Here is a 14582-nt window from a genome sequence, read left to right as displayed (position 1 = left end):
CTTTCTGAAAAACTGAGAAAACTTAAATCTTTGCTCAGATTTAACAAAAAAATTTCCATTTCTTGCACTAACTGATTGTCAAATTATTTTCTACAGATTGAATAAGAATATCCTGATGCGCAGTGAACAAAACATTTTTGCGTGTTTTTTCCCACTAATTGAATTTAAAACTCATTCACTGCACATGCCCGAAAGTTAACAACAGAACCAACCAACCAACCGACCAACCAAGTAAAAAGTCCACCATCGCTATAACTCGTTCATTGCGCATGCGTGCATTCACGAGTTAAAAAGGAGGAGGAGAGGAACCAGGTGCAAGGCATGCCTATGTCAAAGGTGGTATCTAATAAGGTAAAATAGCTAGCACATAGAAAATTCTTGAAAATACTTAGACTGGAGAATTAGTCAGGAGAGGCAAGATTGCAGATAGTGATTCCAGCGTTTCACAGCCCTGTTGAAAAACGACGCCTCAAAAGTAGCGGTTCTGCAGTGAACAGGTCTTAACATCAGAGTAGGGTTCTGAGTGTGAGAATGATTATGAGGAACTAATTAAAAGTAACAAATTAATCTACGTTTAAGTCGGTATCTCCAAAGATACAATTATAGAGAAAGACAATATCTGTGATTTACCTGTCATACTGTAGGTTAGTGGTAATAAACAAAGAGTCAACAGTCGTTGTTTGTATGATTGTATTGTTTCAACTGAAGTGCTTACAAAATTAATGCTTTCAGAGCTAATCCAAACATCAAAGTAATGTAATGCTTTATTAGTGAAGTCAAAGTAGCGAGAGGGCAAGTGTATAATTTACATCTACTTATATATGTATGCAATGTGTACATTATACTTTCCTCTTATTCAGAAATGGTCACACAATATGTAAGTACTAATACTACACTAGAGACAAACAATCAACAGCCTATGCTAATTCCAATAATTATGTCACATCCCCTTCTCTTACATAACAATGTGTGAGAGAAAAACAGTTGTTTGAACTTAATTCTAAATCATAAATTTGCTATCCAACATCACGTATAAAAATTAAAGGACAGTCGAAGATGTCTTTGTGGTGTTCGGATTTCTTGACCAGAACAAGTGTTCGCCATCCGCTTCTCAGTTTCTCTTTGTCCTAACTCGTCAGCTGCGATGGGATCTTGTGTTTTGCCATCTGAAGATATTTGAATTCCAGGTGTAGTTGTCCTTCCCTGTGGGATACCAGTAAACACATTGATTGTTAGATTCTTAGATGTGCTATTACATTATATTGTCCTAAGATGGATTGTATTCCTTTGCAGTTGTGCACCTCTTTCAGTTTCCACAATGTAAGACTGGGGTGTAAATCCCTGATCTACTACTTTGGCAGGACTCCACGTCGTTCTCACAGTATCTTGCACATAGACAGCTTGGTTTTTGTGTAGTTCAGCGAGTTCCTTGGTGTGCCTGTTGTAATACTGGCTCTGGTTGCCCTGTCTCACCTTAAGCCAATTCCCTTAGTTTTTTGTTAGATAGATTTTCCCAGGGGAAAGTAGATTTGAAACTCAGACATTCAGGAGTTCAGCAGGCGATGGTACATTGGAGCTCAGGGGCGTTGCCCACAGTGCCAATAGAGCCAAGTCTATGCCCTCTGCATTTTTAAATTGACTGTTTGAACTTGACGTTAACAAAATCATGGCCATGTGGGTAGTGAGGCGATGACATCACCCTTTCAAAGCCATGTTGGCTGGATAATTGCTGGAACTCAGCGGAAGTGACTTGGGTGCCGTTATCGCACACAGAGTTTTGGGGATTCAATTTCCGGCGAACAGAAGCCTAGCTTGTTGCAATAGCAACTGCCCCAGCTGTGAAGTTTTCAATCAAACGGGAACTTGGAATAGTAATCAACAACTATGAGGAACCACAACTGTTGGGCATAAAAGAGATCAGTACTCACAGTTTGCCACAGTCTGGATTGGATTTCTGAGGGTGTCATAGGTTAACTTTTGCTGGGAGTTTTGGTACTTCTGACAGACGTCGCATGAGATTATGAGATGTTCTATGTCCGTGTAGATTCCAGGCCAGTAAACACTGGATTTGGCTTGCAGTTTACATTTTTCCATGCTTTAAGTTACTGTGAATCGCACTTCACGAGCTGCCTTTTTTTATTATTATTATTAGGTTAGTTTTGTTTAACCGAAAATTTGGCAACTAAATCACTCTATGACCCTGCGGGCCAAGACAGATAAAGATTTGCCTCATGTTTACTATAAAAAAAAAACAAAACAATCAATATAGAAATGGTTTCTGTCTTCAAATGAAAGGGGGATAACAAATACTTCCCCTTGAATTTCATTTAAAAATTTAAACAGCAGAGGGTCTTGATAGTAGCAGACAAGTTAATATTTTAAGGAAAACGGCAAATAATTAACGTTTGAGTCTAAAACATGTTTCGACAGAAACTTCTGTCATCCTCAGTTAGTTAAAGTACAAAGCAGTAGAAGTTGAGTGCATCACAAAACTCATGGAAATCTTAAAAAAGAACCTTTTCCCTGCCCGTGTAATTAAAAGGGTTGTTAATTGTTATATAACTGGGACCCAAAATAATCATTGTTCTCGGGGTTCCCCCTTTAATACCACTTTGACTACATTTTACTTTAAGCTACCGTATGTAGGCTGTTTCTTTGTCATTACTCAGAAAAGGATTCGTCCCTTTATTAAGCGTTATTGAAATGATTTAGATATCAAGCTAGTTTTTTCTTCCTTTTAGATCCGTAATATGACGGGCTCCGTTCACGTGTGGTGTATAAGTTTACATGTGCGGGCTGTAATGCCTGTTATGTCGGTGAAACAACCCGGCATTTTTCCACACGCGCACGTGCGTACTTAGCCAGTGATAGGGCCTATCACATTTTCAAACATTTGCATATTTCTAAACATTGCCGTGCCTTTAATGTTTATAAGATTGTTTTCATATTTTAGATCACGCCTCTACCACTTTCCAACTTAAGATAAAAGAGGCTATTCATATTCAAAACGAACAACCCTCCTTGAACCAGACATTACACCATGTAAATCTAAAATTATCCTTATAACTCTCACATTGTCACGTTCATTTTGTTATTACGGTTACCATAATTAACATTTTTGTCTACTTATTATAAATTCAACTTCTACCGCTTTGTTAACTTTAACTAACTGAGGATGACAGAAGTTTCTGTCGAAACATGTTTATAGACTCAAAAGTTTTGTTGTTTTCCTTAAAATATAAACAGCAGAACATTGAAAAACTTACAAGGACACATGATGCGTAATGTTACTCTTTATTATATAAAATTTAGTGGTATATAGAGTGGTAGCAAATCGATAAAGACGCTATCCCGCCAGTGGTGATATCATTTTTATCCACACATGTGTGATATCACTTTTGACCAATCAGCTCGCAGTATTTCGTGCGCTGTCAAACACTTGTGGTTTTCCGAAGGGTTTCCGCCGTTTGGCTGTCGTTTGGTCTTTTGGGAGTTTTTAAGTTGGTCTTTTCGCGAGTTGAAGTTAAGTTTATCCTAAAATGGAGACAAGCTCAAGCAGATTTGTTGAGTTCACAGATAAGAAACTGATCGAATTTGTAGAAGAACAAGAAAATCCGAATACAAAGAGGAAAACTGCGTATGACGTTGAGTTGTGTGAGGGTAGTTGAAAACAGCGATGAAAGCTAGGACGGTATGTTCAGATTTACTTGTTACTGTAAGCCAAATTTCTAACCATATTTAATATGCCATTAGTTTATACCAGGGACCTACCTGTTTATCCGTTTTCTATTTATATAGCTTTAATTTGTGGCCTTTTCGCTTAGTCTTACTTTGTATTGACATAACTCGGCCTGGTTTACGATTGATAAAAATAAACAACTGACTGTACGATTATTGCTTATTATATTCAATTTCAAACCTTAGTTTTTGAAATAAAGAACAAAGCATATTTTGCTATATTGTGAGGATTTTATATAATAAAATGAAAATTACGTGGTGGCTTGGAGATACGAAATTTCTCTTCTCATGTTGAAATATATTTCACTCGATCGCTGCGCTCACTTGGAAATATTTCTCAACACTTGAAGAGAAATTTCGTATCTCCGCGCGGCCATGTAATATCCTCTATATATCATACCAGAAATTACGATCAGGCATCACACAGATTCACAACCGGACTGTACAAATGGTTTCTGTCACAAATGAAAGGTGAAAACATAAGGATTAAAGCCAGGGGATTACTAAAAGCATTCGTATGACAAAATTATGTCGTTTTCCGCTATATTTCATTCTGACTGCAAGAAATGCAATTCTTAATCTAGCCTGCGAGCAAGCTCTCTTGGGGGTGGGGGGCAAGAGGGGGAAAGAGGAGAGAGCTTGTAACGATGTCTCAGGAATTTGAATGCCGCCTCCCAATACTCCCCACAGCTCCCTGCTGTCCTAGCTGTCACAATTTGGCCAATCAGGGCAAACCGGAAACTATAGCAAATGTAAACAAACATGTGAAAAGTACAATGTTACACTCCAGAAGACGGGAATCCTTGCTGACAAAAACTATAGTTTCTCTGATCGAGTATGCCTACCGAGTGCCACAAAAATCAGATAATTTAGTAAAGGATTTTACTTTAAATTGTGAGCACACTAAAAGCCGATTGACCAAAAGATCGAGGTCACAAATGTCTTCCCAAGGGTCAAGCGAATCTTGCCGACTGCAGTGTCAACGCCACAAAACTACTGAACATAAGAAAATGTCGAAAACTGGACACAGTCCAGCCAGGGAAAAAAGAAGCAGTGCAAGGAAATCGGAAGGATCTCAATTTTGCAGCCGGGTCTCCGAGAACGAGAACGCAATTCTCAATATCGACAATGTGGTTTCATTGGAACACTCAACCCGTGTGAAATTTGTGATGTTGTGAACGAGTAGCAAAGAAGACGTGAGAGTGCCAGATCAAAAGGAAATCATTGCGCTTCTAAAAAAGTTGCCCTAAAAAACTGGCAGTTCGCTGCTAACGCCGTACCGAAGCACTCGGAATTGAGTCAGTATATTCAGAAAGCTTTAATTTGTGGCGTAAGCTGAGAGATGTTCATATTTTTTTCAGCTGAGCCAAACACCAAACAAAAGCTTAAATTTGGCCAACCTTGACTCTCCATCTGAAATATCGGCAATCGAAGCGGCAGGCATCCCCATTCTTCTTGCTTCTGCGATCAAGTAATCGATAATGATACTTTGCAATGGGCAGACAACTAACATTGTTTGATGTTAGAATTTAGACTTTCAATTGCTGCAAAAGGTTGAAATATCAAACTTGTACCAAATCTCAAAACTGCAAGAACATCGCTACTTTGAAGTAGACATTGGCAGCTTGACTTTGCTTGGGTTTTAATTCCAGAGAAAACCCATTTTTGTGTTGTCAACATGAGGCACGCGAAGAGCAATGAAGCACCAAATTCAATATCCACCAATCAGCATTTTGCGTTGAAAAATTCGACGCAGAAATGGAAATTCCTAAGACGTCGTTGCAAGCTCTCTCCTCTTTCCCCCTCCAGCTTCCCACCCCCAAAAGAGCTTGCTCGCAGGCTAAATTCTATCTGGTGGTTACTTATTGCCTCACTATATCTCTGCATCTATCTATTTGGGGGGATTGGCGATGCTGGAGGTTATCACTGCTAAAAGATTGTAGGCTTACGCACCACGCAATCAAATATGGCCCGAGTATAAGCTGAAAACAGCTTCTTGTTTCCAAAGCGTTGACCAGGGTCAAATCTTTTAAGCAGTTCCGTTTAAACATTTTTTTCAAGCATCAAACAGATACTTGTTTCCGATTTGCAGCATTATAAACGTTTTGGAATGTTCATTCAAAAGCAAATTTACACCCGAACTTTCGATAAGCAATCTCAAAACTTCACTATTCTCAACAATATTTCACTCGAATAGATGTATTCGCTGGCTTTTTGAAGAGAAGCAAGAATTTTCCTTTTTGACTGAGACAATACATGCAGTCACGGTGGTTCCCCAATAATTCTGTAGCGCTTTGTGCTGATAATTTTGTTCACCTCTGCTGCTTCTGCTTTGGGGCTTTGCTAGATGAGGTCGGCTTTAGTCCACATTTAGTTTTTCCCATAATGATTACAGATTACAAAATCGACGTACAACAAACACCGCAGATACCCAACAAAATGGTGATGGAGTTGATTACTCTGGACCAAGTACGTGCAAAACTGTGAGAAAATTATCAAAGGAGAGGACCAGAAGAAAAAGTAGCTTCCAAAATGATTGGCTAATTTTCCATAAAGGAGTTAGGGGGCGGTACTTTGTTTGTGTAGCAAGAATTTTTTTCAAGCACGGTTTTCTCAAACTTTAATTTTCGCTTGGAGGGGACACTTTCAAAAGTTACAACTCAACAACAATTTGTTCGATTTCAGTCAAATTTGGGCAGATGCTAGAAAAATTTATAACCAACAAAAATGTGTTGGGAATTCGATAATTCTAAAATTTCTTTCCTTGAAAGCCATTTCCGTAGGCAGTTTTGAAAATGCTCTGTAACTTTTGAGGGCAATCGAATTAAGGAAGACCCCGACATGTTTTTTAAGCATTTGGAATCCTGACCTGGAGAAAAAAAAACTCTCAAAATATAAAAATCGCATTGAGCTGGAACTTTTGAACTACGGATCTAGAACTTCAAGTTTCGACTTTACGGAAAACATGGGAATTTATTTTCTTGGAAAAGCAATGAAATATTTGAATACCCAGTTCTGTAAGCTTTAATTTGATATAGGGTTTTGGGTATCTGTGATGTAACCGAGAGGTGCTACATCAGTTAAACTGAAGGCACCCCTGAGGGTACAAGGCACATGTAACTTTAAGTGCCCTCCATGAATTTGCTGTGGGATACTGCCTTTCAAGGATTGAAGAACTATCCAATGTTTGCCCAAGAGTACTATCCCGTCTTCTACTGATACGTCATCTCACGAGGACCAGCAGGGTTTTACTGCCCTATCAACTTTCTTCACATTGTCAGGCCAGCCTTGCAAAACCTGGTGGGATAACAACTGCAGGGTTTCATTTTTTACAGTTTTGATAAATGTGATCTCGATAACTTGATGAACTTTCACTTTCATGTCGGGAAAACTTTAAATTCATCCATCTGTGAGAGATGGGACAGGGCGTTGGCTGTGACCATTTCTCTCCCTGGGATGTACTTGATAACTGCATAATCAAAAGGTTGTAGAGATAAATGTAACAACATTCTTTGAAGGTGTGGGGGGCACCTGCATCAGGTTCTTTTTGTGGATTTGCTCCAGGGGCAGATGATCTATTTTAACCACAAACAATCTCACATACAGGTAGGAGAAACAAACATAAACCACTGCTTATAGTTCTCCCTCTATATTAGCATATTGGGTCTCTGTGGGAGTAAGTACTTTCAATGCAAAGGCTTTGGTGTCTGTTGTTCTGGAATAAAGCTGCATCCAGGCCCTTGATCGATGCATCAATGTGAAGTGCAACTGGCTCTTTTCTGTTGTAATACGCAAACTGTTGTTGCTGTACCAATCACTGACTTCCCCACACAAAGTCAATGTTTTCTTTTAATAGTTCACGCAGGATGCAGTATACAGTAGTTGGCTAACTTCGGAATAAAATGAACTCATATAGGTTGACATTCCCAGGAAGGTGTGAAGTTCCTTCTTATCTTTCAGCTGCTCTAATTCTTCTATCACTTTGATTTTATCTGGACTGTACTGTACACCATTTGGGGTGTAAAGTATGCTAAAAATCACGGATTCCTTTGTTTTGAAGACGCACTTTTCATTATTGGGCTTGATACCAGCTTTCCTAGTAATTATTGTAAGTAGCGTGAGTAGTGTTTTAAGTATGTGAATCTTGTTTTTTGTGCCATCCGGCTAAGGCTAACAAAAATTGTTTATTAAAAAAAAAAGCATTAGAAACATTGAAAACATCTCCAGGCTCAGGCTCAAATACAATGTCACAGTTCCTTTATCTATAAAGCATATGGAAATAAACGCACATAGACAAATCAAGAAAACATTTGGCATAAGAGGGGAACACTACTCCACGTTCAGCATGACAGACAATTTCCATAAGTGGCCATACAACCTTACTTATCTCCCCAGTGCCAAGAACCACACTGGATCGGACAAGTAGGCAGGTCAAAAGCTAACATGGTCTATAAGCCTCCCTCATACCACACTATGCACTGACCTCCAGCCAGCATTGTGCTAGAGTTACAATAACTAGAGACTACCAATCTCCCCAGCACTATGAGTCAACACCGCCAGCAAGTTCTGGATTGGACAAGAATAGACAGACAAAGAAAGTACATAACTAACCGAGCGGAAAAAAAAAAAAAGCTTGGGGTAGCTGCTGCAAGACTTAACTGCCACTGATACGGGCAGGGACTGAAACAGTTAACCACTACATTCCTAGAAATAATGCAACCTGATTGGACTCTGGAAGAGTGGACTCTGTTGGCGAGCGGCGAAAAATAGTTATGGGGACAAGTCAAGGAGTCGGGCAGCAACAACGAAATGTCAATGACTCACAACTTAGAATTTTGTCCTCCAGAGTCTTGTCCAAAGGATGTTGAAGGAGTAAAGAATGAGTTACGCCAGGTCTTCGAGGTGGGAGGACTGCAGTGGCAGAAGATTGACTCCAGGGACCATCCCACTGTGTCCTGAAAGGCGGCCATTTGTGCTATAGTGAATGGTCCAGGCCCCACATCCAGAGAGGAATATTGGCCAGCCAGTTACAATTTTGGAGACTTTTGAATCTACATGTAGTAAGCAGGGCAGCTACATGTAGCAAATGAAACCATACACCAGTAGGCTAGTCTTTTATATCTTGAGTTAATTACAAAGCTGTATCACTGATAGCTTTTTCTTGACATCTCTTCAATCAAATGAGTCTATCATTAAGGAAGTAAATAGCCTTTTCTATGACTTTCTGTGGGATGGGAAAGGGCTTTAAAGAGCGTGGTCTTAGAATGTTGGAAATTGCGTCTTTTAACAAAACCCTGAAGTCGGGGTGCAAAGAAAGTCAGCATGTACTAGCCCGAAAGTCATTTTAACTAGCCTGGAAAAAAATTCACAAGTAGTATTAATTTATTCACCGTTTTAATTAGGTGATTATTAATTACACGACAAGTTAATTAGTTAGCTGCTTTATTAATAATTGATAATCCACCATAATTTATCGAAACCTTTATATTAACGGTAAAAGTGTGAACTATCAGTTGGCCTGGTAAGAGACTTTACACATTGGCACAATGAAAAGGTTTCAAAGGAAAAAAAATTGTTTCATTTTTGCAATTTACATCTGATAATTTATGGGAAAGCACTAGGATGTGATCGATAAATTTTCATCCACTATTTAATACACACCGTGTAGAATTTATTGAAACGTATGTGTCAGTGCAAAAACCATGAACGCAACTGAATAACTTTCTTACCGGAGTACAGGAGCAAAACCTTTTTGGTGCTTTTTGGTACGTTCATTGAATGATGAAGCATAATACAGACAACTAGCTTTCCCTGAAATAATTCTTATTTAGCAAGGGTTAGTCATATTTCAAATTATTTTTACTTGAATTACGTGGACTAGACTGCAAAGGAAATATTGCACGCATTATGTCGGGCATGAAATGTACATGTAATGCGATACTTTTTTCAAAAGATTTCCCTTTGTGAGATCAGCTTGAATCAGAATCCACAAGCCCGATTGGAAAATCCACTAGCCCCGGGCTATTGCACATGACTTTCTTTGCACGCTGCCTGAAGTGCTCTTGGATCAAAAACTATTTGGATGAAGAAAACAACATTTGGCAAATGGAATTTTTTCTGGATTTGGAATTGGAACAGTTTGGGAGTAAAATGCTCCTTACCTGTAACATGAGTAAAAATGACCTTAACATAATGATTCCTTCTTTACCTAAAGGACCCCTTCTTTAAATAAGAACTTCTGAATGTCTGGACAAAGTTTAATTATGGACCACACTTTAAGGATACTTCCTGGGTTCGCGGGTGTCCTTTGGGAAAAAATTCGTATGCGTGCAAGTTTTAATAAACCTCTAACAAACTATATATCATTATAAAGCTTAATAAACATAGTTTCCTATAAAAATATAATTTAGCGATCTTTTCCTTTTTTAGGTGCCAGGAGCCAGTAGAACCTTGAATTGACCGATGGTCGTTCCATTGAATTAATCGGTTATTGAATGCCGCGCGAAAAACGAAATCGCTGGCACAGTGTTATTCACAAGGCATCAATCAACAAAAAAGGTGTCAGGCTTTTTCGAAACTCTGATTGGTTATTTAGATATCCACATCTAAAGTTTGAATAGCAAAAAATATTTGAGGCGTGTTGCGTAAACAGTCGCCACGGGAAAAATATTTTGAAAATCAAAATTTCCTGACACCTTCTTGTTTGTCATTATCCTTTGAATCTTCTGGCCAAATTTCACGACAATCCGTCAAAACTACATGCCCTATTAATTCATTCATAGTCGACATACTCTGCCAAAATTCAAGTGCGGGTTTTCGCTCAATAAAGGTTTGCAAGAAAAACAAGCCTCCACAGGAGATTATGACACCTCATTACCTGGCGAGCCAATCGAGCAACAGGCGTCAACAACAATGGCACAGAATTTCACGTTTTAGACTCCGCTGTTGTGATGGAGCAAGATAGGGAAAGTGGTGAAAGGAAAACGTAAAAATCAACCAGGAAAACGGGGAAAAAGAAACGCTAACGAAACCGAAAGCGAGAGTTTGAGGAGTGTACTGGTATCAGAGATGAAATCTATTGGGTAGATTGTTTGTTTTGATTGTGTGTAATGTGATTTACGCTTCAAGCTAAAGCGGTTATTTATTTCGTATCAAAGGAAATTTATAATGAAAGAAAATCGCATTTTTACTGTTATTTAGGTACGTTGGTGATTTCTTCGTAAGTAATCTTGAAGATAGCGTGGAGCGGAGCAAAAAGCGAGAGAATTAAAGGGCCACGCAGAACACGCTATCTCCAGTATTATACGTGGGCTCATGCGCTTCTGGTGAGTTTTATTTCATCGGTCTAATTCTTGCTGATTTTACGCCAATGTTTCATTACAAACGCGCAGTAAAACGTTATTTGGTTTTATCTCGCTGCAGAAGAAAGAAATCGGCCCAGAGGATGCACAATATGCATTTCCGGAGGTTGTGCTCAATTTTATTAGAAAAGTCGTTCCGGGAGATGTCAAGGGGGAGATCAGAGAGGTTTGTCTGCCACGACAACCCAAAATTTCCTTATCTTTATTCTGGTCTTTTTATCAAATAAAGTAGATCTTGGAGTTGGAGTTATGCTGGTATCAAAATAATACATATAATACGTATATTTTTTTTCACAGGACGCTTTCAAAGTTAGCCTACAGGACTTCTGCACGACAATCAACCTCTGTGTACTTGATCCAATAACAGTGGATAAAGTTGAAGGCCGCTGCTCCAGTTTTCGACAGAACCTTTAACGTCGACTAGAGTTTCTTGGTAGAACCAAGTGCCTTTGTCGCTCTCTGCAAGATCACGTTTTTGATCTTCGCTGAAACCTATCTTTCCCTTTTTCTTAGGCCCTAGCTACTTCCGGGATTTTATCCACAGCCTCTTTTCGTTTTTTTGATGACTTTTCCATGTAGGAAGCGCGAAGAATATAAAATTCGAAGTGAGAAATTTTCTGCAGGCGAGATGTAAACAAAATATGCTTAATTCTGAAATAAGAGCTCCCGGATGAAGCGTTTTGCCACGAACATTCCTCTGGGGCGTCTTGCACTAAGGAGATTATGACACCTTTTTTATTTATTTACTTTTATATGGAAATACGTTTTCCTAAATATCTCACGCTTTTTTAAATATTTTTCAATTTTTTTTTCAGTAAATGTTAGACATTACAACTTCACGCCGATTTAAGTGTGTCATTGAGAAATGGGTGACTCCGCTGGATTTTGTTGCCTGAAGGCTCTCTTTATTCCTTTGGGCATTCACTTCGGCAGCCGCGAAGAATGATGCAAGTTAGCTCGTTTTTACTCGGTTGAGAAAAGGTGAGAACTTTGCAGGAAGACCCTGAAGCGAATTCAAAAGACAGGAACAATAGCCTAATTAAGCAGCCTTGAGCCACGAAGTTGCGAGAGTATTCCTTTGCTCTTGATATTTTTAGGAACTCTGCGGAATCACTGCAGACATTTGATGGTTTTGAGTTCTTCGCAAAATATTTTAAGCTGTTATTTATATTAATGAACGAAGAGTCTTTTGAGAGCTTTAAAAAGAGATCTCAAACGTGGTGTTTTGATCACTGTAAGCCGAGTTTCGATAGTTTTCGTCAAGCGGTGCTTTGAACAGCGAAGTTACTATGCTTGATTAAATTTGTACATGGAATGATCATCTTCCTGACGCGTGTACTGTGTGGAAATCAAATACCATCTGTTTAATGAAACTTTATTTCACGAAAAAGCTAAAAGTAAGAGTGTAACTCAAGACACCTACTTAATATCTCTTTAGGGATTTCCACGAAACACAACTTTTTTGGTTAAAGGCTGTGGCTTGGTTAAAAGAGTCTAAGCCACATATTAACTATTTGTCTCTTGAAAGCAAGGTTCTTTGTATGATGTTGCAAATGAAGGAAAGAAAATTATGACTTGGACTAGTTGTAAGCAAATTCTTGAGAGGAACTAAATACACAATTTATGAAAAAATAGTGATGTGCCAATCAATAAATATTATTTGAACCTTCAGAATCCCCCCAGGCATACCTTTTTGTCCAGTGAATAGACAAGGTTCATGATCCATGGACTTAAGTCCCAAGGGGAAGTGTCGATTTTGTGAGTGATTGGTTCACCCTAAAAGGTTCCTTGCAAACTCAACAGTCTTTTTGAAGGTATTATAAAAACCAGCGAGTAATGATTTGCAGATTTTATAGCCTGTGTGATCAAATAAATTCCTGCCCAACCCGCAGTGCAATGTTTCATAGTTCAAATTGTAACCAATTTTTTTTTTCAGGAATAAAGCGGAATACGTTTATTAAATAAAAAATTATAATAACTTTTTACTGCCTAATAATTACCTTTTAGTGTAGAGCTCATACAGCGTGTGCCCTTCATGACAAGTCAGAGTACATGCTAAGCACACCCCTGCAGGGTCTTTGTCTGATGGTGAACATGTCCCACATGCATACAGAGCCTGTCGCTTCACATAACCCTGCAATACACAGTTAAATATAACAGTTATTATAAGCTTAAAAACTGATGATTTTTATGGTTCAAGACTACAGGTAAGCTTTTGATAAAGTAACTTACAGCAGGATAAGTACAATGCTGATCGTCGCTGTCACCCAATACAGCTCTCGCTTCTTCTTCAAGCTCGTCGTTTTCATGCAAGACGTCTACCATCGATACGACTTCGTCTTCAAGCAATCCAGTGTCCATCCTCTCAGCTTTTACTCGACAGATCTTCCTAGAAAACACGAAAATGTCGAAAAAATCTCCAAACTTGGCAAATCAAAATGGCGCGAAACCTTGTGTTAATCTCGTACCCAGATCTTCTCACTACGAGTTATTTCAATGGCTGTGAATCGGCCTAAGGGAGGTGACGTCATCGGGTTAACGATCATACCGGAAATTGACCTGTATTCACTCTCTTATAGTAGTAATGGCGGACGACGTCGGTGAAATAAAAAAGACTTCGAACGTTTGTTAGGATTCGTTATGGTAGAATACAGAGTTCTTTTTACTTTCGTTTCTCGACGTCTGAACACTGATCTCAAGGATTTTACGCTCGATTTTGGTTGACCTCAATCTAAAGGGATCTATAACTTCAAGCATTTTTTTGCTTTTCTATAGACTCCCTCATCACTATTTTATTTAGTATTGTATAATTATCATGAACAACAATGTATTAGTGATGGAAGCAATAAATTGAATTGAATTGAATTGAATTTGTGGAGGAAACGTGGAACTATGAAAACAGTCAAGATTTGCTCAGGTAACATCGACCTACGGGAGGTTAACATCGACCTAAGGGAGGTACGTTTTATAGCACCACGTTTGTATCGTATATGTTATACTGGCACAATCGAACACACGGAAAGCTTATTTGCAAGCATTAAAACTTACAATCTTGCAGGGGCTTTTCTAATCGTTGACCTGAGTGTCATTTCATTTAATTATTACCAACTCATAACATCCACCTACAGGAGGTTAACATCTACCTAAGGGAGGTAGAGTAGCCTACACTGTACATTTATGTTTATGTTTTATAATAGTCAATTCATACGCATGTAAGCTTACACTCTAGCAGGGAAACTTGGGATCATAAGGAGCTTTTCTATCATTGCCTTGAATTTCATAATTTTCATTTTTACCAACTCATAACATCCACCTACAGGAGGTAAACATCTACCTACGGGAGGTTATGATTTTTATAGCACCATGCAAGTAGCTATTATAATAAGGAACGATTGACTTGAAGAAAGCTTACGAATCTTAAGGGGCTTTTGCATTCCATGTACATGCCGTTTTAGAATAAATTTATTTATAAAGCATTATTAT

The 14582-nt window shown here is 38.6% G+C and overlaps 1 protein-coding gene, 1 long non-coding RNA gene and 1 pseudogene across 2 annotated transcripts in view; 1 reads left to right on the top strand and 2 right to left on the bottom strand.

Moving 5' to 3' along the window:
• LOC146489254 (putative E3 ubiquitin-protein ligase UBR7) overlaps positions 1-13579 on the bottom strand; it is a 38860-nt gene extending 25281 nt beyond the window's left edge. Inside the window, exons 1-2 of the mRNA XM_085107490.1 lie at positions 13332-13579; positions 13100-13233 (exon numbers count right to left, since the gene is read on the bottom strand). Coding sequence (XP_084963616.1) covers positions 13100-13233; positions 13332-13460 — 263 coding nt within the window. The 5' untranslated portion in view covers positions 13461-13579. The remainder of the gene's footprint in view (positions 1-13099; positions 13234-13331) is intronic.
• LOC146489256 (uncharacterized) lies at positions 341-2515 on the bottom strand. The gene is made up of 2 exons (XR_014864192.1): positions 1929-2515; positions 341-1203 (listed from the first exon to the last, which is right to left on the bottom strand). It is a non-coding gene; the product is annotated as an uncharacterized LOC146489256 (long non-coding RNA).
• LOC146489255 (uncharacterized) lies at positions 10801-11513 on the top strand (annotated as a pseudogene).
• Positions 13580-14582: the final 1003 nt, after the last annotated feature.

This window comes from Pavona decussata, unplaced genomic scaffold (assembly GCF_977016875.1).
Source record: "Pavona decussata unplaced genomic scaffold, jaPavDecu1.1 SCAFFOLD_6, whole genome shotgun sequence".
NCBI classification, from domain to species: domain Eukaryota; kingdom Metazoa; phylum Cnidaria; class Anthozoa; order Scleractinia; family Agariciidae; genus Pavona; species Pavona decussata.
The sequence above is the reverse complement of the archived record's forward strand: the minus strand, read 5'-3'. Positions and strand labels throughout refer to the sequence as shown.